Genomic DNA, 27,485 nt, shown 5'->3' on the forward strand with positions numbered 1-27,485 from the left:
TTGAATGAGATCCCTAAAAGTTCTCCCCGCTTCTTCAACTCTTCTCCTATTTTATACCTCCTTCTTTCTGAGGACTTAATCTACCCTCTGCTTAACCAAGGAGATTAGACCATGTGGTGCTAATACCATTGAGTTTTCTCCTTTTCTCCTCAAAGTCAGTGCCTTTACCCTTTTTCTTTTTGTACCTGCCTGTCTTTAAGGAAAACTTGTCTATCTACCCTGCTGAAACATTCATCCCTCTTCCTAGGTTCTCATTCCAACTCCTTTCTATGTCTCTTTCTCAAAAATTTCTCCATTAATACCTCAGGATAAAAAAAAAAATGTCAGTTGCTCTCTTTCTTCCTAAAATAAATTAAACAAAGTTGTTTCTGCACTACCTGCCTTAATTTTCTCTTGTGCTTCCCCACATATGGGACTCAATTCCTGTCCTAGTGTTTACCTGAAATGGTTCCCTTCTGTTCTCTGTCATCAACAATTCACCATAAAAGAGAGCCAGAAGCTCACTACAGATAGCAAGGGAGCAGGCAGCAGGTAGGTTTGAATCTCCATCTTTAAGCAGAAAATCTCCCATAATAATTGTTCTATATGTTTAGCATATTTGAGTTCTGGTGCTTTAAAAGCATTTGACAATGACAAGTTTCATGAAATTACAGAGAGGTTAAGTGACTTGTCCAAGATGAGTGGCAAATTAAAGAGCTGGTATTTAGGTCTTCTGAATGCCTGTTCTTATTTTTATATTATTAGGCATAACTAGGGGGGCATTTTTAAGATAAGAAATAAAATTCTTCCTCAGTTGTTCATAAAGGATTGTCTTCCATGTCAATATAATTTTAAATTATGAAGTCGTTTCTGTCATGAATGATTTATTTCCCTCCCTCCAGGATGATGTATAGAGCCTGGTCACAAGGCCAGGCCCTTGTGTGTAATATGAAGAAATTTGACTCTATATTGACTTTCAGTTCTTGACAATGTTGTAACTAAAATCAATGTGGGATAATGTCAGAAAGTTTCAGACTGGGTCAGAGGACAGCTTTCAATTTGGGAAAATCCTTGAGATACCCTTTCTCAATCTTAATCTGAGAAAGTATCTCCTCTTCCTAACTGGTCAAATTTGGAGGAGTAGAAGGGAGAGAGTTTTTCAGAATTGACCTATAGACATTTTTGAAAAAATTGTCATTATTCCTAAGCTTGACATCAGATACAAAAGAACACTATCCTTTCTTTAATTTCATTATCTTGACTCTTTTCCCTTTGTACTCTGAACCACTTGGTTCCATTGAAAGGGAGCCCATAAATGTCCCCAGAATACTTTTGGTTCTGGAATATTGTGACGATAGCTATTTCACAAAAAGCAAAAGATCCAGGGAATAAGAAATATGGCTGCACATTTTAGGCCTGTTTCCTATGTTTTGAGTTCTGTCAAGGAATCCCATGTTTTGGGTTACGAAAAATAATTTTGAGTCAGTTAATACATGTAATTGGAAACCTTATACCTCATTTTGACATGGTTGGACAGTAAAAAAAAAAAATGACCTGAAATGTTTCACGAGAAACTATGTCTAAGGTTGTGCTTAAATGAAATAACGTGAAATGCTGATGTAAAATACAACAGTTTGATGTACTTTTATGTATCACAATACATAAATTTAAATCACTTTAAATTATTATTAAATTACTATTTGGTTAACAATAAACTAACAAGACACGGGGATTATAAGAATGTGGTTTTAGAGGTAAAAAATCTACTTTGTTTTTTTTTAACCTCTCAGTAGTCTAAGAGTACAGTTACTTTTCTCTAACTTTGTTTTGTTTTTTGCACATTGTGTGTAACAAGCAGGCATCTTCCACTTGCTGAGTTTTCAGTTATCTTGCACTTTGATTTTTTTACTCACTTTGCAGTCACAAGATGAGAAATGTAGACACTGTGTACAAACAAGAAGTTCGTGCAAAGTCAAGCTCTCAAAACCACATGCAAGACTCAGTGGCACATGGTTTCGAGCTTACACACTCCAGGATCATGTAATTACAGGCATGCAGATGGAAGGAAAGTAAAGCACCTACATCATGAAAATAGAGGATGATGAAAGAGAATGACATTTTCTTTATGACAATTATCTAATGCAAACCGTATACCCATAACCTTTATCAGAGTGGAGGAAGGAGCAGATAAGTGACTTTTTGTGGGGAGGGGGAAACTGTATATAAATATTACTAGAGGTCAAGTTCTTGTTAAACTTAAGGATTTCTATTCTGTACTTGGCCTCTTCCAGGTTATCTTCTCCAGGTCCTTGCTTTGTATTTCCTTTGCTACATCATGCAAAAAAGATCAGAACTAACATTGGAAATCACTTAACAAGCTCTAAACCTGACAGATAACAAGGGTGTTCTCCACAATTTACACGAGAATTAAATTGGATATAAATACCTCCTGTTCTTACCGGTGGGTGTTGTGATTCCATGTATTAAGGTGTGAAGCAGACAGGAAAGAGATAAATCTTTCATAAGTACATTGTAAATAGGCAAGTGGTATATAAACCATATTCATAGGTAATAGAGTCAAACAATGAAAGCTAAATAGTTGTCAAAAAGAGACTTTATCACAAAAATGGTCACAAAACTAGTTATATGGAGAGGGGATGTACAATATATAATTGTTTTATTACTGTTAGTGAAATAATCTGGCAGTATGGAACAACAAAATTGAGTGACACGTGTTCTGATTAAAAAGTCTTGACACTGCTTCAGCCAACCCAGAGTTACAGAATCCCCAATAGTTTCTGAATGCTGGTATCTTTGTTCAACAATAATACAGATGGAAGCATCGAAAGTGATAAATTGGTAGGTGCTTTCTTATGAAATTTAAGTTATATCTTAGTGATATAAATTTATCAAATGAATTTTCTCAAGTAACTTTGGGATAATTAGAAATAACTCATGGAATTCAGTTATGCTTTTATATGAAATGTACTAATTGATTGGCTTATCAAATGTCAATTTTTATACCGGCATGTCCTTACTTCTCAGTCAAATACATCACATTTGGCTTTAATCTGCTTATCCTTACATGGCTTTCAAATTGGGCAACATTTGCCATGCCTTCTGCCCTTTGACTGCTAATTTTTGTCAGAATTTGCTTTTTTGTCAGAATATTACCAGTCAAATAAAAAACGTCAAATTAAATTGGATAGGCTTACTTATGCAAAAATTGTATTATGCTGTTCATGTCATTAAATGTGAGTGGTTTGATTTTCCGAAGAATTCTTAGCAACAGGGTCCTTGCCCACTGGAGGAGTTGACACATGGGAGGCCATCGTATTTTTAATCTTTCCTAATAGATCTGTGATATGCCATAGAATTTGGGCGTGTCACATAATTTATCTGTAGGAATCAGTCTCTGTAGCTATACAGGTAGGTCAAGAGAATGTGTGCCATTCACCTAATAATAAAAAGAGCTCTTTATGCCATGGTGATCTCCTTAATTATGTTGATTTTTAAACATTGATAGACGTGGGAGGAATTATGAAAAGTGATTGTTGATGTTGAATTTGCTTAAAAGTTATGAAGAAATCCATATTTCCTCCTTGAAAGGAAAGATGCATTAAACCAGGTACAGTAAAAGGGCACATAGTTAATTGTTGTAAATATAGAAAAATTTGTCCTTAACAGAAATATGAAACTTCCAATCATGAAATGTTTATGGCATGCTGAAGTTCCCTAACCTCTCCCACAAATCCTCAAAATGTCCTGTTTTTTTTAAAGGAATGTTAACTTTGGATTTCTGTTTGGGGGCATCAGAGTGATTGTTACTATTTACTTGTCAAATCTTAACACACATGGGTCCAACTATTTTTTTGGGTGCTGGAAGCTAGGACAGGTGCTGATAAGCCCAAATCCTATGTTAATCATGTTCTCCCTAACCAGAAGTGGGAACTCTACTACACAGTTATATCAGTTTGCATCATGTTATAATGCCTTTGCCACACAGTATAACTAGATATAGCACCATGCAATGCCATGAATTGAGAATGAGAGACTATCTCCAGGGGAGAAAATAAACATCCGAGAGGAAAACAAAAGCAAGGGGTTCAAAGCTGGTGAGACTGGCTTTCCCATTTGAACTGTAGCTATAATGCCTGAAGTACTTCCATTTTGGAAAACAGAAATACATACCATGTTCATGTCAATGCCATTGGTGTATGTCCATGCATGCTGGAAATATTCTTCAAGCCGCTGCCTCAGAGGGTTGGGGATTTGGTGAAAGCGAATGAACTCTTTTACTCGAAGCATCTGCATGTGGTACCTGGCAGTTCCCGAGTATAGTCTTTGGATAATTGCAGATACATTTCCAAAAATGCTTGCATACATTAGTGCTGGATTGGATAAAAAACAAAGTTATAGGGGAAGACTGCACTTGGGCATTTTTATATCTTGTCAGAATCTCAAGTTTGTAGATTTTTTTATGATCTCAATCCAGTTGTAAAGATTTATCACTGGCCAATGGGGAAAAAATTAAGTTAAGCCAATATTATAAATTTTATAAATTTGATAATAAACCTGGAGAGGAAAAGTCTCCAAATTCACCATGGATTCTAAATTAGAATATAAACTCAGATTGTTTACATTATCAACCTATGATCTGGAATATTGACTACAGAGATAAAATGCCTCTAAAATAAACATTTTCTTTGTAATGTAATAAGGATATATGTCACAGAGTTACCACAGATATGTTTTCTGGAGCTGGATTAAAATTTTTATTTTCAAACTGTGACATCTCTGCCTCTCAGACTCAAACCTAACCTTTTAATATTAAAAATCTATTATAAATCTCAAGATTATTTTGAATACTTTGGTTTTGCTAAGGAATGATACATTGTTTTAAGGAACTCATACTTTCCTTATTTATTTGTATACGATTTTTAACCTATTAAAATTCAGTTTTACAGTATTTTTACATGAGAAACAGATATCTCAGGCTTGAGTATGAGGACATCATTTTATTTTTGTAGAAAAAAAATAGAGTATACATTTCCCTTTTGTCTGTGAGAAGAAAGAACTGCAATGAGAATCCTTGCTATACGTTCCAGTACTTATGTAGAATACCCTTTTCAGTGTTTTCCGGGCTAAATCTTTGTGATTTAACGTAAGTTCTTTGAGTATCTTCTCTTTCCTTTTATGTTTGTATTGTTTCCAATAATCCTAAAACAGTGCTGTATTCTATACAGAAAGTCAAATCATGATACATGGACCGTATTCTGGTCTCTGGGCATGTGCCAGAACCGTAGAGAGAGGGTAGCATATGTTAAGGCACTGGGCCTGCAATATCCTGAGCACGTGGTAAAAAATGAGCACAGTGTTTGATTCAATTGTATTCAACAAACACATTCCCCACCCGCCCCCCACGAGCACAACACACTTTACAAACCTTTACTTCTATAAACCCCTTAATCGTTTTTCAAGTAGATTTTGACCAAATTCGGGTTAAGCATTTTAAAACAACTTATCTTCTTGGTCATTTGCTTAATTTTCCATCTGATCTTTGTCTCTTGGTTCATATGGCCTTGTATACCATAGATAGCTCAAGTCAGAGAATGCCATAGAGAAAGGAGTGGCCCTTTGTTTTTATCTATTTAAAGAGATGAAAGTTGGGGAGATCTGTAGTGAGCCTGACCTGGGATGTGTGAAGGACAGTAATTCTCAGTAAGGTAGACAAGCTGTTTAGATTGGACCTTCCAAAGATAAAGACTCGTGCCCAATTTGAGTAAATGAGTAGTTGATTAAGAAGAGAGTTAGCAATACTTGCCTGAAACTGATTCCTGTGATCCAAGGAGATTCCTGTGAAAAATGCATTTTACTCTTCCTAACTGTAGGGTCAGAAATATTTATGCATGCTGTTGTGTCTCCAAAGTATCTATCATTTTCTCAGGAAACAGTTATAGGTAGCACACATTAAGTTCATTTGATTTCATCAGGGGGACATAATCAATGCCAGTTATTTTTTTTTAATTTTTTAATGTTTTTATTTATTTTTGAGACAGAGACAGACAGAGCATGAGCAGGGGAGGGGCAGAAAGAGAGGGAGACACAGAATCTGAAGCAGGCTCCGGGCTCTGAGCTGTCAGCACAGAGCCCAACGCAGGGCTCGAACTCAAGGACTGTAAGATCATGACCTGAGCTGAAGTCGGACGCTTAACCAGGTGAGTCACCTAGGTGCCCCTCAATGCCAGTTATTTTATTTAAACCACATAACTACTTGGAGGCGGGTCAGGGAAAGCACTCTTAATTTGTTTGTAATACATACTATGGTTTCATTTCTACATTGTGGCTTTATCTCCATACTGCTATGAAAATGAACCAAAACATTAGTCTGGGTCATAGACAGGTATTTCCATTCATTGACAAAATGGCAAAATCTAGATTAAAAGCATGTAGTTTAATATATGAATAACATGTATTTCTCTTAGGCAATTCTATGTGGTGGCTTTTTAAGTTGTAATGAAGGCACAAATTATTTTTTCTGATTTTTTTTTTCAGGAGCAACTGGAGCCGTAAGCAAGAAAGAAGCACAACATAGTTATATTCTTTATACATTATTCGGTTAATGCTTAACAATTGGCATACGAGTCAAAAGTAAGATGGCAAATATGAATCCAAATATGAGTCAAAAGCAAGATGGTAGACTATATAAAGGCATTTCTCTCTTCAACTCAGTATTTTATTTAGCTTTCCTCAATAGATAGTTGTAATTTCACCAGATGGTTTGTTTTAGGCTTGGATATTATAGAAACAAAACAGGTATATCTTAAAACTTCCTTCAGCACACCACACCTAAAATCTGATATGCTAACCAAATGAATGTATTTAGTAGGCCATTAAACATTAGCTGAAATGTACCGATAGAGCAAATACACGTTTTCTACCTAATACACAAACTTTTAAAAAGTTTTAACCTAAAAAATTAGATGTTATAGGTGTGTAATTTACATACAATAAGTTAAATAGGTGGTAATGGTACAGATCAATTAATTTTTACCAATGTATACGCTGCTATAAACACAATCAAGATATAGAACATTCCATCACCCCAAAAGATTCCCCAGTGTTCGTTGGCTGCCTGCATACTCACTTCAGAACCTAGACAACCACTAAGCTCCAATGTATGTCATTAAAGATTAGTTTGCATTTCCTAGGTTTTCATATAAATGGAATCATGATGTATACATTCATTTGTGTTGACTTCTTTTGTTCAGCATGTTTTTGAAATTAATCCTGTTGTTGTATAAATCATTAAAATGTTCTTTTCTTTTTTTTTAAATCACTGTGCAGTATCCATCCAATGGCTCTACCAGTTCAGTTCACCTCTTCTGTTGACAGAAAGCTCATTGTTTCATTTTTGGCTACTATGAGTAAAACTGCTGCGAACATTTGTGTACAAGTCTTTGTATGGGCATATACTTCCATTTCCCTTTCAAACACCTAGGAGTGGAATTGTGTGGTATGTTTAACTCTATAAGAAACCACGCAACTGTTTCTCAAACCTGTGTCAATTTATACTCCCTCCAGCAATATGTAACAGTATCAGTTGTTCCCAAACCAACAGTTGGTATTGCCAGTCTTTCATTTTAACCTTGTAGTGGCCATGTAATACCTCACTAGAGTTCTCATTTGCATTTCCTGATGACTAATGACATCTTTTCCTGCACTTATTGTCCATTAATTTATCTTCTTTTGTGAAATGTGTTTAAATCTTTTGCTACTTTTTAAATTGAGTTGTCCTTTATTACAGAGTTGTAAGAATTCTTGATATATTCCAGATACAAGACTTTTTTTTTTTTAGGTCTAAGTATGGAGAGTATTTTCTTCTAATCTATCATTTGTTCCTTTTCTTAATAGTGTCCTTGGAAAAGCTGAGGTACCAATTTTGATGAAATACAATTTATCAAATTTTATTGTATGGCTCAGGATTTTTTGTTTCAGTTTTGGTAATTTGTTTCACTAAGAAGCTTTTCTATCACATCTAAATTGTCATATTTATTATTATAAAGTATTTCATAATCTTATTTTATTATTCTTTTAATATCTTTATAATGGATAGTAAGATCTTTTCTTTCATATAAGACATGTTAACTTATGTCTTCTCTCTTACCAGTCTAATAGGAGGTTTATCAATTTTATTGATCTTTTAAAGAGCCAGAATATACTACCATTAATTTTCTCTAATGTATGATTTCATTTTATTAACTTTTGCTCTTATCTCTGATATTTCTTCTACTTATATGTTTAATTTGCTTGTCTTAAAATAGAAGCTTAGATCCTTGATTTTTAGATCTTAAGACAGAAGCTTAGATCTTTGATTTTTAGATCTTTTTTTTAAAAATATAAACACTTAATGGGTGCCTGGGTGACTCAGTCAGTTGAACGTCTGATTCTTGATTTCAGCACAAGTCATGATCTCATAGTCGTGTTATCGATTAAGCCCCACATTGGGCTCAGCACAGAGAGTGGAGACTGCTTGGGATTCTCTCTCTCTCCCTCTCTCTGCCGTTCCCCCAACTTATGCTCTGTCTCTAAATAAATAAATAAACTTAAAAAAAATAAAGACACTTAAAGGTACACATTTCTCTCTGAGCACTGTTTTAGCTGTCTCTTACACATTTTGATACATTTTATTTTCTGGTTCCCTCCCCCATTTTCAGGGAATCCACATACACATTGGTTAAAGTGCTTGGTATTGTCTACCAGTTTCATCATTTCTGTCAATTCTGGCTCTGAGCTTCATTTGTTTGTTTTATTAAGATATGATTGACATATAGCATTATATTAGTTTCAGAAGTACAAAGTAATGATTTGATATTTGTATACAGTGAGAAATGATCACCAAAATAAGTCTACTTAATATCCATCACCACAGTGATGAGAACTTTTAAGATCTACTTTTTTAGGGGCACCTGATGGCTCAGTCGGTTAAGCATCCAACTTCTGGTTTAGGCTCAGGTCATGATCTCACAGCTTCGTCGGTTAGAGCCTCACATCAGGCTCTGTGTTGACAGCACAGAGCCTGCTTATGATTCATTCTCTCTCTCTCTCTCTCTCTCTCTCTCTCTCTCTCTCTCCATCTGTCTCTGCCCCTCCCCCACTTTTTCTCAAAATAAATAAATAAACATTAAAAAGCAGCCTAAATTATTTTTTGGTAGTTTAGGGGTGCCTGGGTGGCTCAGTCGGTTAAGTGTCCAACTTTGGCTCAGGTCATGATCTCGCGGCTTGTGAGTTCGAGCCCCATGTCCGGCTCTCTGCTGACAGCTCAGAGCCTGGAGCCTGCTTCTGATTCTGTCTCCTTATCTCTCTGCTCCCCGCCCCCCCAGCCCCGTTCACGCTCTGTCTCTCCCTCTCTCTCAAAAATAAATAAACATTAAAAAATTTTTTTGGAAGTTTATAAATGTTAGTTTAAAAAAATTTGGTAGTTTAAAAAAATAAAAAAAAAGATCTACTCTTCTAGCAAGTTTCAAATGTACAATATAGTATAATTAACTAGAGTCACCATGCTGTACATTACATCCTTATTTATTTATTTATTTTTTATTTATTTTAATAACCAGAAATTTATACCTTTGATTCCTTTCACCCATTTTACCTACTCCTCACCCCAGTCTCTGGTAACCATCAATCTATTCTCTGGATCCATAAGCTTGTTTTTTTGTTGTTGTTGTGGTGGTGGTGGTTGTGGTTGTATCTTACTCTACTCAGTTAACTAAAGTGTTTTCTCTTTTTCTAAAATATGAAAATTGTCTGAAGAAACCAAGTATTCTTAAGGAATCAATAGAAATAGCTTAGTGCTATATTTAAGAAGGAAGGTAGGAAAGAAAGGAAAAAGATAGGAAGAAAGGAAGGAAGGTAAAAAGACTGCCAACAACCTTGATTTAGGGATTAGAGATTGGGTATAGGCCAAATAAAGAACTGGGTTTTCTTTAATTTAAGATGATTCACAGGATAAATAGTAGTATGTATTTAACAATCCTCACAACTGATGGGTATTCCCTAAGTGGTGAGCAGGTTAAACTTCAGTGCATTTGAAAAATTCCTTCTTGCAAATTCTAAGTTTCAACATGCAGGTTCTGTTTTCTTTATGAAAAGTATATATATTTTTTTCTATACAGATATTTAAGTAATTAGGAACAGACTTTTAAAAATTTTGTTTGCTACCTGTTTCACTAAGATTGATAATCTCTGTAAAGTATTTACTGGCAGTTGTAATCACAGAGTGGGTGGGACTGTGCTTGTTCCGAGAGATTTAGTCTCTCTGGAATGAATTTTTCCATTTTTCCCAGTAGGTCCCTCTTCATTTCCTTCTGGGTACAAGATTACGTCTGTGTTTGTAGTACAGACTTAGCCTGCATCTGTAGAATATCTTGGGTTATTTGAATATAATACCATTTGCCTATAGCAATCCTAGCATAATAAAAATACTAAGACATATATATGAAAAGTAAATTTTAAATACAATGAACAATAAACTGGGTGAATTGATTTAAGTTTCATAATAAAGGTTATCTAAGTATATTTCATTAGTTAATGTGTTAACATTTAAAAAGCAACTCTGGATCTGTTTTCATATTTGTATACAATCTAAGGATGATGCCTTTTTTTAAGCATTCAAAATCCATTATGCTTTTGTCAATTGCTGTTTGGTATCAGCAAGGTTATCTTTAGTGACTCCACAGTATGATTTTTAAGAAAAATTATACATCTTTTTTAATGCGTTTTTTTTTTGCTTCTTATTCCAAAAAAATATACCTCATTAATGACACTGATGTCATCATCCTATTACAAGGTAAAGAGCAATAACTGAAATTTGGCCTGATGTCATAGGAAAAGGCATTTTTAGTCAGTAAGTGGTGAAGAATATATATATTTGTGTATATATGTGTATAAATGCAGATACATAAGAAACATTTCTATTATCTCTATATATTTTACATAGAAATATATATTCTATATAGATAGAAATATATATATTTTATATAGAAATATATATTCTATATAGATAGAAATATATATATTTTATATAGAAATATATATTCTATATAGATAGAAATATATATATATATATATAAACTAGTAACGTAATGTAAACTAGTCTTTCCCATTGTAATCTGACCTCAGCTTAAAATAGAAAATAACCATTGGTAACAAATTACAGACACTTTTACAGCAGTAAAAGTGAACTGCAAGTCTCAGTTCCTGGATCCCAAGATCCATGCCACTCCAGTTTTCAGTTTTTGGTTTTCTGAAGTCCTGAAAGTCCTTCAGTGTCTCCCTTTCACAGAATCAGTTTTGATAGAATATAGTACCCATATATGTAATCCCGTTATCTCTACAGTTTTCTATAATTTTTTCTTTGCCTTATTCTTAATCCTCTAGAGATATCAATTTTGTGATATTATCTCATCTTAATAGATAACAAAAGAGAAATCTACTTACAGCCAATCAACATGACACAGATTGAAAAGATTTTCTCCGAATTGGTGTTAGGAGACACATTCCCGAATCCTACACTGGTTAAGCTGCTGAAGGTAAAATAAAGTGCTGTGACGTATTTGTCTTTAATGGATGGTCCAGAACTTGAGTCACTGTCATTGTAACGTTTCCCAATTTGTTGTCCTAAGGAATCCAACCATCCGATTTTGTCTGTCAAGTAGGGCCTTTCTACATTCCCAATTGCATACCAAATGCAAGCCAGCCAGTGAGCAATCAAGGCAAATATGCACATTAAGAGCATTAGAACAGCAGCGCCATATTCTGAATAGCGATCAAGCTTCCGGGCCACTCTCACCAGACGAAGGAGTCGAGCTGTCTTCAAAAGACCAATTAATGTTGTTGTCTGTGGAAACAAATGTGTATGGTCAGAAACAGTTGGCAAACAACTCAGTGTATGTTCCTGTGAAGCAAAGTAGGTAGAAACAGGTCAAAACAAGGTGGTAGCATTGAAGATAAATGCATATTTGAATGAAGTATTAAGGTTAGTTTTTGTTTGTTTTAACTTTACGTCTGCTTTGGAAAATACTTTGAAAGTGTGTGGTACATTCATATCTTGGCATGCAAGACCCATGGGACAGACACTCCATCTGTCTAGCTTTATGCTCTAACCAAGTGCCTTGGAGATAACGAATAGTCAGTAAATCATTCATTCACCAAGAAACGTCCCATGTGTTACTGGTGTGCCTAGCAAGTGCCTACACACTGGGATTGTAGCGTTGAGCAAACAGACGTGATCACTTTTATAATAGAAAGATATTTATTTACTAGACAAAATGCTGTATCTAGTGAGGAGAAATGAGGTCCACTGTCTCGAGGGGAGAAACAGATGTTTTTTAAAGAAACGAACAATAAGATTGTTTAAAGAGTAAAAAAATGTGACAACAATAATAAGACAAAGTGGTATGATAGAGGGTATTTGAGGGCATGAGTCAGGATGGAGACTGCTTTGGAAAGAAAGGCCAAAGAAGAACTTGCTGAGGAACTGATACTAGAATTGAGAGAAACCTGCATAATGAGAAGAACCAGGCAAGCAGATAATTGGGAAACTTATTGGATGATTGCATGTATGCCTTAGACACTATATTTAAATTCATTTTTCATTCCCAAATGTGTTAAATTGATAAATTGTTTCTTGAAGTCCCAATGATATTACGTATTTTTCTTTGGGGTGTGATATGTGTAATTAATTGTATGATTATTACTGACCAGGTATCTAATGATAGGACACTTCTATATAATAACAGGATACTTCACTGGTTGTTTGGATTTGAAATCTGATAAGTACAAATTACAAGTTCATTTCTTAGGTTTCCTAAATAATGTCAGCTATAAGTACTATATAATTCACAGGGCATATAATTATTCCATAGTTACATGGTGTTTACCAATCAATTATTGAGTCATTTTATGTGTTCATTGTTGGTGTTTATTTTGCAAAGTACATCCAACCGCATTAAGAATACTTATATTTTAATTAAAGAAATAGCACATTGCAGAACTATCACCCTCTATCCATATTGATTTGGTGGAAAAAAAGCACTAAATATTAAGAAAAATAGTTTCATCAGAATTCTATAATAAGTGTTGTAGTTTCTTTCTTTTTTCTTTTTCTTCAGAGTGGTCACTAAGAGGAGGGGAGATCCCTTGGTCTCCTCTAAATTCTTTTTAAGTTGTATTGGACCCTTCTAGAGGTGAGAGGAACTTGTGTAGTTGGGATGTGCTTATTACATTTGGGCTCTGGTCTTTGTTCATTATGGGATGTGTGAAGAAGTGAGTCTTCTCTGCTCCCAATGTTGAATTATTGTTTTTCAAGGTGGAATAAAGAAAATAGCATTTTTTTTCTTCACAAATGTAAGAGTATATCTCTTCTCAACAAATAAAGGGAGAGTCTAAGTTATTATTTTTTTTTTCAACGTTTATTTATTTTTTGGGACAGAGAGAGACAGAGCATGAACGGGGGAGGGGCAGAGAGAGAGGGAGACACAGAATCGGAAACAGGCTCCAGGCTCTGAGCCATCAGCCCAGAGCCTGACGCGCGGCTCGAACTCCCGGACCGCGAGATCGTGACCTGGCTGAAGTCGGACGCTTAACCGACTGCGCCACCCAGGCGCCCCAAGTCTAAGTTATTATTAAGTAGTTTTCTGGAAGAAAAAACTTTCCATCATTTGAATTATTAACATTTTAGATGATCAGTTTTTTTTTCAAATTTCGTTGGTTCTTTGTTTCAAGTTTTTGTTTAAACTCTATTTAGTTAACATATAGTATAATATTGGTTTCAAGAGTAGAATTTAGTGATTCGTCACTTCTATGTAACACCCAGGGCTCATCACAAGTGTCCTCCTTAATACATCACCCATTTAGCCCATCCCACACCCACCTTCACTCCATCAACCCTCAGTTTGTTCCCTACAGTTAAGAGTCTCTTATGGTTTTGCCTCCTTCTGTCTCTTTTTTTTTACATTCTTTCCCCTATGTTCATGGGTTTTGTTTCTTAAATTCCACATATAACTGAAATCATATGGTATTTGTCCTTCTCTGACTTACTTAGCATAATACACTCTAGCTCCATCCACATTGTTGCAAATTGCAAGACTTATTCTTTTGATGGCTGAGTAATATTCCATTGTATATATAATGGAATATATATTCCATTATATATCTATATCTAAATCTATATCTATATCTATATCTATATCTATATCTATATCTATATCTATATCTATGTCTATATCTTTACCCAGTCATAGTCAATAGACATTTGGGCTCTTTTCATAATTTGGCTATTGTTGATAATGCTGCTATAAACATCAGGGTGCATGTGCCTTTTTGAATCAGTATTTTTGTATCCTTTGGTATAAATACCTAGTAGTTCAATTTCTGGGTTGTAGGGTAATTCTATTTTTAAATTTTTGAAGAACCTCCATACTGTTTTCCAGAGTGGCTGCACCAGTTTGCATTCCTACCAACAGTGCAAGAGGGTTCCCCTTTCTCCACATCCTTGCCAGCATCTGTCATTTCCTGTGTTACTAATTTTAGCCATTCTGACAGGTGTGAGGCAGTATCTCTGAAGTTTTGATTTGTATTTCCCTAATGATGAGTGATGTAGAGCATCTTTTCATGTGTCTGTTTTAGCTGATCAGTTACATATTGGGACTTTGGAACGAACAAATGGATGTATGAATTCTGTATCCATACCCATCTATCATCTTGGAGAAGTTGTTTACTTCATCTCTAGACCTCAAATTTTTCATCTGTAAATGAGCATAATAATGCCTCCTCATAGGTTTGTAGGTAATGCCCAGTAAATAGTAGCTTTTTGTTCTTATTTAAATATCTCATAAGCTTTAGTTTCTATCAGTAAGTGGGAACATTATATTGTAAAATGGATGGATACATACATTTTCCAAATGCATTACTTCGATATCTAGAATTCCAAATGGAGGCTTTTCCAACACTGGTCTTGGCATCCTCAGGAAATGGGTGGGAATTTTAAAGACAAAAACATCATCTACATGCACTGATTGCTTGGACTTTAGTAGCAGGAATCACTGGTTCAACGTGTCTCTTTCTACACTTCATAGCTTGTTTGTGTGTTTATATTTCCTCCATGCTCTGTTACCTATTTACTTGTGTTGAGAAATCAGAAATATTGAAAATTATTGCTTAAAACTTCTTTTCTTTGGAAGAAAAATTTTCTCTCAACCTCAAAATAAGTGAAATATAATGAAAATTCTCTAAGGTATTTGGTTAATGAAGTGAAATGCTTCAAAACAAATGAGATGTTTTAATAACATCTTGTGATAATAAGTACTAATGACTCTTTTGGCTGCCAAGATAGTAAAGCAAAAATGATGTTATATAATCCATTTGCTGTGTAGGCCAGCTTCCTCCTTTTTCTCTCCCTTCAAAGAAACATCTGATGTTTCTTCTAGGATTATATCAAAATAAGGCAAAACCTAAATGACAGTAAGTTCTCTAAGCAGATAAGTGAATATAATTTATATAACAACACACAAATAACATCTTTTCTGGACAAAAAAAAAAAAGCTTAACAAATATGGTACACAATGAAGTCTCAAACCAACTGACATGATACTAAATGACTGCAAGGGTAGAGAGAGGGAGATGGGGAGAGAGGGAGGGAAGAAGAGAGAGAAAAGAAGAGGGAGAGAAAAGAGGGAGAAATTTCTAAGCAGTTGTTTTATCTTTCAGTTGCTTCTGAGGATGAATGAAAATGGACTTCAACAGTCAAAGCCATTCTCTTGTGATTCCATAAGATGTACCCAAGCATAACTACATATGTTGTTTGGCAATGTAACAAATGACTTGATCTTATTTGTATTGTTATCAAGAGGCTGCTAACACACCTGGGCTTTCTTCCTTAGCTACTGTTGTGTGCAGCCTATCTTGTAGATAGATGACACGAGACTGCAACAACACTTTTCTTCTTCTTTAAATTTCTCTTTAAAGATTTAAAGGGGTTTTCCCATTTTACACAAAGGAAAAACAACTACAGCAAAATCTCAGAGAGCAAAGACTAAAGAATGATCAGTTTCCTCTTGCTGATTTGTTGGCGACTATTTGTCCCTTTGTTTACTTCAATGTACTATCTCCGTCTTATGCACAAATGAAAAATGAGACCCACATCTACCTTATAGCTGTGTTAACATCAGAACATGGCTGAAGGGAATGTTTTTGGCATACATGTTTCTCTGACCATATATCTAATTTCATGTAATACTCAGCCATACTATGTAAATTTATTTTGTGTTTTTTTTCTAATTTTTGAAAATAGAAATAAATCCATCCTTACACTTATCGCAACAATTAAAAAAAAACAGTAGAGGTACAAAGAATCTTAGGTATTATTTTTTAACTTTCCACTGGTCTCAGAAAAAATATTGTCTGCTTTTTGCTACTTTGGGTAGACTAACCAAGCATAAGAGCTCACAAGAGGTATGTGTGATTATGCACTACAAAGATATCATGACAATAAATAAGATGGAGAAAGAGGTGAGCGACTTGGTAGTAAGTAGATGGAAGCAAGGTACTTTGTTTTTTGGTCATGCCCATGGATTGCAGCAAAAGAGACATAATGAACTCTAATAAGTCATGTCTCTGCCTCATCAGTACCTATGCCACTTCAGAACTCCTTTCACTGTGACTGAATGGTATTTCAAACTCTTTGCCTGAATGCCACGTAAAGAAAGTGTACTTGTTTAAGACTTGTATTTTTAATGTATTTTGTCAGAACTTTTTAAATGTAAAATGATTTTTCCCCTGGAATTTCAAATTATTGACATTTTTGGGTGGCTGAAGCATATCATCCAATTTAAATTTTTTTAAAGACCTACCCACATCCATAGTTTATTAAAGCCCTGGATACTTTCTTATACTGAGGTAGAAGTTAGTCTCCGTTATTACGGATGACTTTCTTAATGAAACTGAATTTAAAAATATATCCTCTAAGCAATTGAAATTTTGTAAACATGTTAGATACCAGACCCAGACTCAAGATATTTTCAAATGGTTCAGGCAATAATCTCTCTCAGTGTAAGTGGGATTCATTTTAAAGACCTGAAATTAGAATAGGGGATTTCTTGCTAGTGTCCAACAATTCTCTACTCAAGAATAAATTTGGCTACAGTCAAACTGGGAAAGCCTCCTCAATACGAGAAAGTCTTATGCTCAATAATTTTTCAAAATAATTCTACCTTTTTTAAGTGAGCGCTTTCAAGAATCTTACGTGTAAAATACTTTATTTCAGAGGCTTACTCTTCACAACTTTCGCCTGTAGTCAGTGGACAGAATTATTCTTTTATAAATGAGGAAATATAAGTATGTGATCTTCAGTGTTGTCTACAGGACTGAAAGAATGAATCATCGTTGAAAATCTCTACTTAATCCATCATTCTGTTCTGTTTGTCAAGAAATATTTGGGTTCAAGTGGAGAAATGGGAACACTTAGTGAGTAATACATTTCATAACTCTGCATTCCTGTTTTGCTTTAGATTTCATTTCAATTCCCTCCTAAGCCTTGGTACTTGTATACACCATTCCATGAATTACTTATCCAATAAAACCCAGTAATATTGAAGCTAGTTTCAAGTTCCTTCAGCTTGAGCCACATTTTTTCAATATTTCTAAGGACACATTCACTAATACAATAAAAAAAGCCATATTTGAATATGTAAAAAACCTTAAGGAAATCACCTAGCTTATCCTTTCCTTATTCGTACCCAAACCTCACAAATCTCTGCACAAACTGTGGCTTTCAAACAGAAGGTTTTACAACCTGTCTGGGACAGTCACTCTAATATTTAACAACCTTTACTGTCAAGATGCTTTTATACTTATTTTGTTTATAATTAACATTCTATTTTTGCTGCAGTTGGAACTCACTTTCCCTTTCTTTAGTTACAATAACATGGAAAACTGGTCATCAAGTGATTTTAAGACAGCAGTAAGATATGTTACAATGAATAAAAAATTATGGATGTTGTATTTTTAAAATGGAAATTTGACTTGTTTTGAGAAATATATAACCACAAATTGAAACTTATATCATCTCTAGCAAATTGTAGACAATAGATGACATATACATGATGAATAAATGATCAACTTAGTGCAAAATATATTTTTTGATGGAATGTTCTTATCTTTCCTTGGTTCAAAAATTACTGCACTAGGGATCCTGTGTCTCTCACTTGTCATGCCACAAATTTCGGCAGGCATGACCGACAGCCTCAAATACATGCCAATGAAGACATCTGCCTTAACTCCCAAAGAACTATCTAAAGAGAGATGCAGTCACTTTATGTGTAGAAATATATTATGTATACAGGTCTTCATAATGTATTTTTTTATTTAAATTTGAACATGAGTGTGTCTAATGTTTTAGCAATTCACTTCTAACAAACTAATGGTAACTACTGTAGAAATCAGGTTCAGAAAGAATGCTGACAAGATGATCAGAATTGCTATACAGATACTTCCTAAGTTTTTCCTTGTATCCATTCTATGATGCATCTAACAGACTAATGAAGCAAACATACCAATGTGAGTAGAAACTCCTCTTTTCTATTAAAATTTCCCCCAAAGAGCACTGTAAATACTTAGGTTTCAAACACCTTGCCTGCATTCAGGATTCATGAAAAATAACAGTAAAGTGGGAATGGAGAGAGGTTGACAAAGCAAGTGATGAATCAAAAGAACACCAATTTTCAGGAAAGGAAGAGGTTAATGAAGTGTGTAGCTAAAGAGAGTCCTCCAGATTCTAACAGTTGATCTATCTGAAACTAAGATTTGCCACAGATAAGCAAAATATGGGAACACTTGAGGCAGATAATGAAAAGTTGACTTTTTGGAGACTGAGCCAATAGTGTTATTCTCTTGCATCAGTGATATTGAGATAATTTTCTATGGATGGCATCATACTTGACGATGTAAAAATTAAGAAATAGAGAATCCCTTCCTTCCTGGGTCCGACTGGATGGCACTGACATCAGGAAGATATTAATGACACAGGCAAACCAAGTTATTGTTAGTATTCCTTTCTTAAACATTTTTTTAACATTTAAAAAGATTAAATGGTTGTTTTGAAAAAGTGAGCAATTCTGCTCATGTATCTGCTTCAGTAAAAATGTATATGTCAAACTGTCCTCAGCATTGCTAGCATGTATGTATTATAGCTAAAATAATATAGATCCAAAATTTGTAAAGGTTTCCTTCTTCAGAGTTGAATGTAAATGAAACTGAAGTGTCACAGTCGCTTACCACTTAGAGAAATTGGCAAGAAAGACATTAATGTTTAATTGACATTGACAAAATTGTTTTCTCTAAGGTTATCCAAGATGCTGTGATGCATAGAAAACAACATTTTAATAATTCAGCTAGAATTAAGCAATTACGAAATCATGACTGTTCTTATATTTAGTCTTAAAACACTCCTTCAGTTGATTATTTATGTCTTCATTTCGTAGAAATGTTCACCTATGAGCACATGAAAGCCCTCTCCTGGACTTCCTCTTTGTCCCAGATGAGGCCACCAGTTCTTGGATATCTAAACAGCAGAATCGTTCCTGCCATTTTTAAAAATGCAGGTTTCAAGGCTTTACTTTAGACCTACCCAATATGAATCTACAAACTTTTTTATAAGACCCACACAGAAATCAGTGCATGGTCCTGATGGAGAAACACTGATCTAAACCAATCTTTACCATGATTTCATCTAATTTATGTGTAATTTAATGGATCTCACTTCTTTTTCTTATATTCACATATATATCTTCTAGATGCTCATGGAGTCCTCGACTTGCCTACATGCCATCTGTACTCGGATGACTGATAGGCATCTCAAACTTCACATGGTTCAAACGGGAATTTCTACCCCATAACGCACCTTCTTCTCCCCAGGCTTTTCCCATTTGGATACATAAGTGGCCACCTATAAAAGTTGCTTACGTAGTCTCCATCCTCCAAAATATTTCAAACAAGAAGAAAGAAACAACAAAATCTTTGAACCATCATTAATTCTGCTTTTTTTTTCTTACTCCAGCAAAATTTAGTCCATCAACAAGCCCTAACAGCTCTTCTACCATTTTCCAAATGTATTTACATCTCTTCACCTCTATTGCCACCATGTGGTGCAAACCCTTGTTGTTTTGTCCCTTATATATATGTCCTTATATATATATTATATATATTATACCCTTATATAATGTCCCATTATAGCAAAAGCTCTAATATCATTCCTCTGCTTCTACCCTGACTAAACTTTCTGCAGACATCCACCATGAGGTCTTTAAAACTGTCCATTATATCATATTATTCCAACTCAGAAGGCTCCACTGCAGCCAGAATAAATATCAAATGTCACTGCTCCTTGTGATTTGGTCCCTGTCTCTGCATTCTCATATCTTAGCACTCAATGTTTCAGCCTAGCTGCCACTGGCCTTGTTTCTATCCTAACACACCAAGCTTGTTCCCCAGTTCATTTTCATTAGTGTTTTCTTCTGCTTGAAATGCTCTGCATGTGTTTTCACGAAGCTCGTTTCTTTGGATCAAGTCTCAACTCAAACGGCACCTCCCCAAAGGTCTTTCCTAATTTCCCCATCCAAATTAGCTACCCACTGAAGTCGCACTGCACTACATGGCTATTTTCTTGTCAGTTCACAAAGTTCTTAAGAGGAAAAACAAAATAGCCTCTTCCTTCACCATGTGCAACCTTCTAACACCGCTCTTTCCTCTTCTCTTTATTACCAAGATTCCAGCAGGAGGGAGTCCTACTCCCTGCCTGTTAATTTCTGAAGATACTTCAGTTTGGCTTGTGACCAGTATCTGATCCATTTGCTACCAATGCATACTGAATTGACACACCCAGTGACTTGTTTTCAGCCTTTAGCCTACTTTATACATTTACAGTATTTGACACCATCTTCTTGAATTTTTCCTTACTTCCTAGTTGAGTGAGGTAGTAGAAGTCCGGGAATGCCTACAGTGGTCTCCAACAACAGCAAAAATCTTCTGTGTCCTATATAATTTTTCAATGTATCACAGTCATTTGTATGGGCAAAAATGAAATTTATTTACTAAGCGTCACTGGGTTTTAATATAACAGATATTCACTTTTGCACATTTTAACATTCGTGAAAATATCCAGGAATTTAGCTACCATGTAAACTGAGAGATAATGAACTAGTCCAGTTTGGACCTTCATTAACAGGTGTTTGCTATTTCAGGAAATTACATCTTCAATGATATCAGGTCTTGTAGTACGTGTGTACTGTGCATATACATATACTGTGCATATACAGTCTATGAGCACTAGGAGTCTATCTCACAGTCCTGAGATTTCTAGGTATGTTAGTATATGCATGTATATACGTATCTACCTGCATATATGTATGTATACACATAAAAACCTATATAAACACATACATATATATTCAACCCTTATGTTAAGATGAAAATATAAAATAAACCAATAATGTTCAGTTTAATGTTTAATTTATTGCTCAAATATGAACTTCCTCATTATAACTAAGTACAAGCATCTGCCAACTCCATTATATCATTTAATGTAGACCTATCTGAAACATTAACATATTCAACTAGGTATTTTATGAACATTTATTTCTTCTTTATATTAAGGGTGGACATTAAATTTTGTATTTGTGAAATTATATGTATAAGAAGGCTATACTATCTATGACTCTTATTGAATAATAGTAAAAGGGGGCATTATAAAATATTTCTTATATTGGTTCTGATAAGATTGGGAACCGACGCTTTATAGCTCCATGCTTCTAGTGGGCTTCCTCTGTAACTGGCTTGGCTTTCCTAAACTTTCTACCTGAAAAACTTCTACTGGCAATCAGGAACCCTTCCTTCCATGCTCATATGTCCTCCTGTACCTAACATTATGAAAGCATTTATCAGATAGTACTCCAGCTGCTTATCCACTGCTCCCCATTCTAGACTGCAAGCTCCCAGACAATGGGATCTTGTCTTACTGTTTTTGTTTTGTTTTGTTTTGTTTGTGTAAATACAGGATCTAGCCTGTTGGCACATAGTTTGTTCTTAATAAATGCTTATAGAATGAATGAACCCACCTGAGTGGAGGCTACCATAACACTTTCTGGGAATGGAAAAATGAATTAAGTCAATTCTCATTCAAATATGTCAAAAAACTACATGAAATTCTAACTGGTAAAGCATATAAAATCAAGCCAATCCTTTTTAGTGGAGATGGATGGCTCTGAGTCTTATCAGTCTGTCTTGATGTCAACTCTTGAGGGCCTCTGAACTCAGTCCAACTCTCTCAGGCACCTCAGTGATACTCCAGTTTGAAAAACATTGCACTGGATAATTCTCATCAGAGTGACCTCTAGCCTAATGATTTTAGGATTTGTCACTTAATTTGGGGTCAAAAATCCCCAAAAGTCTTTTTTATTCTATACTTATATGATGAAATGTCCAAAAATAGTTCCTTTGAATATAAGAGCTATTTTCTCTGGAAGCACTTTTCTTTTTCTTCTTCTTTTTTTTCTTCTTCTTCTTCTTTGCAAGAAACAAAAATGAATGCTGTATATTTTTAATACTATTATGACATGACATTATACACTTTTGGAAAAGTATTATTCTGAAATATCATTATGTACTGAAAAGCCTGATTAAGAGTTTCATTACAATTATATACTATAGTTTGTATATAAAAGAAGTATCTTCTTTATTACTCTTGAAAAATGTATGAAGTAGTCCAATCCATCACAGGTATTATTATTACCTCTCATAGCTGACTCAGCCCAAGAGCTGATACCCTTAACCCCCTTCCAGACCCATCCCTGCACTTGCTACCTTTGATGCCCACGTACTTTCCTCACAATATGCCTCATGTTCCTGTGCTTTGCAATCCAGTAACTGTCCTCAAAATATTTTCTTTCTGTCTCCCATTTCTTCAGGTTTCCTACATGCAGCTAGCTAATCTAATACTATTATATGATCACAGATAATAAATATTTGTTGAATAAATGCCTTATTAAAGTATTTGCAGATTACTGTGGTAATGTGTAAGTAAAATGTAAGTAAAATGTAAGGAAGACTTCATTAAGAAACACAGACTTTGCAGTCCTGAGAGGAAAATACATTGCAATCCAGGCCTATCTCAAGAAACAAGAAAAATCCCAAATACAAAATCTAACAGCACACCTAAAGGAACTAGAAGCAGAACAGCAAAGGCAGCCTAAGCCCAGCAGAAGAAGAGAAATAATAAAGATCAGAGCAGAAATAAACAATATAGAAACTAAAAAAACTGTAGAGCAGATCAACGAAACCAAGAGTTGGTTTTTTGAAAAAATAAACAAAATTGACAAACCTCTAGCCAGGCTTCTCAAAAAGAAAAGGGAGATGACCCAAATAGATAAAATCATGAATGAAAATGGAATGATTACAACCAATCCCTCAGAGATACAAACAATTATCAGGGAATACTATGAAAACTTATATGCCAACAAATTGGACAACCTAGAAGAAATGGACGAATTCCTGAACACCCACACGCTTCCAAAACTCAATCAGGAGGAAATAGAAAGCTTGAACAGACCCATAACCAGCGAAGAAATTGAATCGGTTATCAAAAATCTCCCAACAAATAAGAGTCCAGGACCAGATGGCTTCCCAGGGGAGTTCTACCAGACGTTTAAAGCAGAGATAATACCTATCCTTCTCAAGCTATTCCAAGAAATAGAAAGGGAAGGAAAACTTCCAGACTCATTCTATGAAGCCAGTATTACTTTGATTCCTAAACCAGACAGAGACCCAGTAAAAAAAGAGAACTACAGGCCAATATCCCTGATGAATATGGATGCAAAAATTCTCAATAAGATACTAGCAAATCGAATTCAACGGCATATAAAAAGAATTATTCACCATGATCAAGTGGGATTCATTCCTGGGATGCAGGGCTGGTTCAACATTCGCAAATCAATCAACGTGATACATCACATTAACAAAAAAAGAGAGAAGAACCATATGATCCTGTCAATCGATGCAGAAAAGGCCTTTGACAAAATCCAGCACCCTTTCTTAATAAAAACCCTTGAGAAAGTCGGGATAGAAGGAACATACTTAAAGATCATAAAAGCCATTTATGAAAAGCCCACAGCTAACATCATCCTCAACGGGGAAAAACTGAAAGCTTTTTCCCTGAGATCAGGAACACGACAAGGATGCCCACTCTCACCGCTGCTGTTTAACATAGTGCTGGAAGTTCTAGCATCAGCAATCAGACAACAAAAGGAAATCAAAGGCATCAAAATTGGCAAAGATGAAGTCAAGCTTTCGCTTTTTGCAGATGACATGATATTATACATGGAAAATCCGATAGACTCCACCAAAAGTCTGCTAGAACTGATACAGGAATTCAGCAAAGTTGCAGGATACAAAATCAATGTACAGAAATCAGTTGCATTCTTATACACTAACAATGAAGCAACAGAAAGACAAATAAAGAAACTGATCCCATTCACAATTGCACCAAGAAGCATGAAATACCTAGGAATAAATCTAACCAAAGATGTAAAGGATCTGTATGCTGAAAACTATAGAAAGCTTCTGAAGGAAATTGAAGAAGATTTAAAGAAATGGAAAGACATTCCCTGCTCATGGATTGGAAAAATAAATATTGTCAAAATGTCAATACTACCCAAAGCTATCTACACATTCAATGCAATCCCAATCAAAATTGCACCAGCATTCTTCTCGAAACTAGAACAAGCAATCCTAAAATTCATATGGAACCACAAAAGGCCCCGAATAGCCAAAGGAATTTTGAAGAAGAAGACCAAAGCAGGAGGCATCACAATCCCAGACTTTAGCCTCTACTACAAAGCTGTCATCATCAAGACAGCATGGTATTGGCACCAAAACAGACACATAGACCAATGGAATAGAATAGAAACCCCAGAACTAGACCCACAAACGTATGGCCAACTCATCTTTGACAAAGCAGGAAAGAACATCCAATGGAAAAAAGACAGCCTCTTTAACAAATGGTGCTGGGAGAACTGGACAGCAACATGCAGAAGGTTGAAACTAGACCACTTTCTCACACCATTCACAAAAATAAACTCAAAATGGATAAAGGACCTAAATGTGAGACAGGAAACCATCAAAACCTTAGAGGAGAAAGCAGGAAAAGACCTCTCTGACCTCAGCCGTAGCAATCTCTTACTCGACACATCCCCAAAGGCAAGGGAATTAAAAGCAAAAGTGAATTACTGGGACCTTATGAAGATAAAAAGCTTCTGCACAGCAAAGGAAACAACCAACAAAACTAAAAGGCAACCAACGGAATGGGAAAAGATATTCGCAAATGACGTATCAGACAAAGGGCTAGTATCCAAAATCTATAAAGAGCTCACCAAACTCCACACCCGAAAAACAAATAACCCAGTGAAGAAATGGGCAGAAAACATGAATAGACACTTCTCTAAAGAAGACATCCGGATGGCCAACAGGCACATGAAAAGATGTTCAGCGTCGCTCCTTATCAGGGAAATACAAATCAAAACCACACTCAGGTATCACCTCACGCCAGTCAGAGTGGCCAAAATGAACAAATCAGGAGACTATAGATGCTGGAGAGGATGTGGAGAAACGGGAACCCTCTTGCACTGTTGGTGGGAATGCAAATTGGTGCAGCCGCTCTGGAAAGCAGTGTGGAGGTTCCTCAGAAAATTAAAAATAGACCTACCCTATGACCCAGCAATAGCACTGCTAGGAATTTATCCAAGGGATACAGGAGCACTGATGCATAGGGCCACTTGTACCCCAATGTTCATAGCAGCACTCTCAACAATAGCCAAATTATGGAAAGAGCCTAAATGTCCATCAACTGATGAATGGATAAAGAAATTGTGGTTTATATACACAATGGAATATTACATGGCAATGAGAAAAAATGAAATATGGCCTTTTGTAGCAACGTGGATGGAACTGGAGAGTGTGATGCTAAGTGAAATAAGCCATACAGAGAAAGACAGATACCATATGGTTTCACTCTTATGTGGATCCTGAGAAACTTAACAGGAACCCATGGGGGAGGGGAAGGAAAAAAAAAAAAAAAAAAGAGGTTAGAATGGGAGAGAGCCAAAGCATAAGAGACTGTTAAAAACTGAGAACAAACTGAGGGTTGATGGGGGGTGGGAGGGAGGAGAGGGTGGGTGATGGGTATTGAGGAGGGCACCTTTTGGGATGAACACTGGGTGATGTATGGAAACCAATTTGTCAATAAATTTCAGAAAAAAAAAAAAAAAAAGAAACACAGACTTTAATCCAAAGGGATGGGAAGAAGAGGAGTAACCTTTGGCAAGCACATATTATGTACCGAGTACTGGGTTAGTCTCTTCCTATATGCTGTTTTTATTTTTTTTTATTAAAAAACTTTTTAACATTTATTCATTTTCTTTTGAGAGACAGAGAGAGACAGTATGAGTGGGGAAAGGCCAGAGAGAGAGGGAGACATAGAATTCAAAGCAGGCCCCAGGCTCTGAGCTGTCAGTACAGAGCCTGATGTGGGGCTCAACCCCATTAACAGTGACATCATGACCTGAGCCAAAGTCAGACACTTAATGGACTGAGCCACCTAGGTGCCTCATATGCTGCTTTGCTGCTTTATTTTTAAAAAATCACAAGAGCCTACCTTTCACGATTTTACAGAAAAATAAATGAAATCTTAATAAACTAAGTATCTTGCCAAACTATAGCAAGTAAGTGGCACAGACGAAAACCAAACCCAGGTCTGTCTGAGTCCAAAGTCAGAGCTCTTCACCTATCAGATCACATCTTAAAAAATGAGAGGTTGGGGCACCTGGGTGGCGCAGTCGGTTAAGCGTCCGACTTCAGCCAGGTCACGATCTCGCGGTCCGGGAGTTTGAGCCCCGCGTCAGGCTCTGGGCTGATGGCTCGGAGCCTGGAGCCTGTTTCCGATTGTGTGTCTCCCTCTCTCTCTGCCCCTCCCCCGTTCATGCTCTGTCTCTCTCTGTCCCAAAAATAAAAAAAAAAATAAAAAATAAAAATAAAAAAATAAAAAAAATGAGAGGCAGCTTTGGGAACATGGGGGAAGCCATGACAGTACACAGGAGTGGAGAACTGGCATTTTCTTTAGGCAAACTTCACTTTTTCCTTGATGATATATGGGAAATGTGGCCCGGAGACCATTTTTTTCCAGAGACTATTTCATCCTCTACTAATGTGAATCACATAAATTTTCTCCTGTTTCAGCTCTCTTAAACTCTTGCCTAAAATAGTGATTATCTAAATTGCATAGGTTAACTTTATTATTTTCAAGTGATATAGTAATGGGATTAAACAAGTCAAATGCTGCATCCTAGAAATTCTACCTTCATGGTCATAATCAGCATATCCAAATACTCACTGGTTTGATTATT

The 27,485-nt window shown here is 35.6% G+C and overlaps 1 protein-coding gene across 3 annotated transcripts in view; it reads right to left on the reverse strand.

Moving 5' to 3' along the window:
* KCNH7 (potassium voltage-gated channel subfamily H member 7) overlaps positions 1-27,485 on the reverse strand; it is a 484,953-nt gene that overhangs the window by 48,551 nt on the left and 408,917 nt on the right. For all 3 annotated transcript variants that reach the window (XM_043576908.1, XM_043576909.1, XM_043576907.1), the window contains 2 exons: positions 11,479-11,878; positions 4,171-4,370 (listed from right to left, as the gene is read on the reverse strand). In XM_043576908.1, the coding sequence (XP_043432843.1) occupies positions 4,171-4,370; positions 11,479-11,878 (600 nt within the window). The remainder of the gene's footprint in view (positions 1-4,170; positions 4,371-11,478; positions 11,879-27,485) is intronic.

Source organism: Prionailurus bengalensis, chromosome C1 (assembly GCF_016509475.1).
Source record: "Prionailurus bengalensis isolate Pbe53 chromosome C1, Fcat_Pben_1.1_paternal_pri, whole genome shotgun sequence".
Classification (NCBI taxonomy): domain Eukaryota; kingdom Metazoa; phylum Chordata; class Mammalia; order Carnivora; family Felidae; genus Prionailurus; species Prionailurus bengalensis.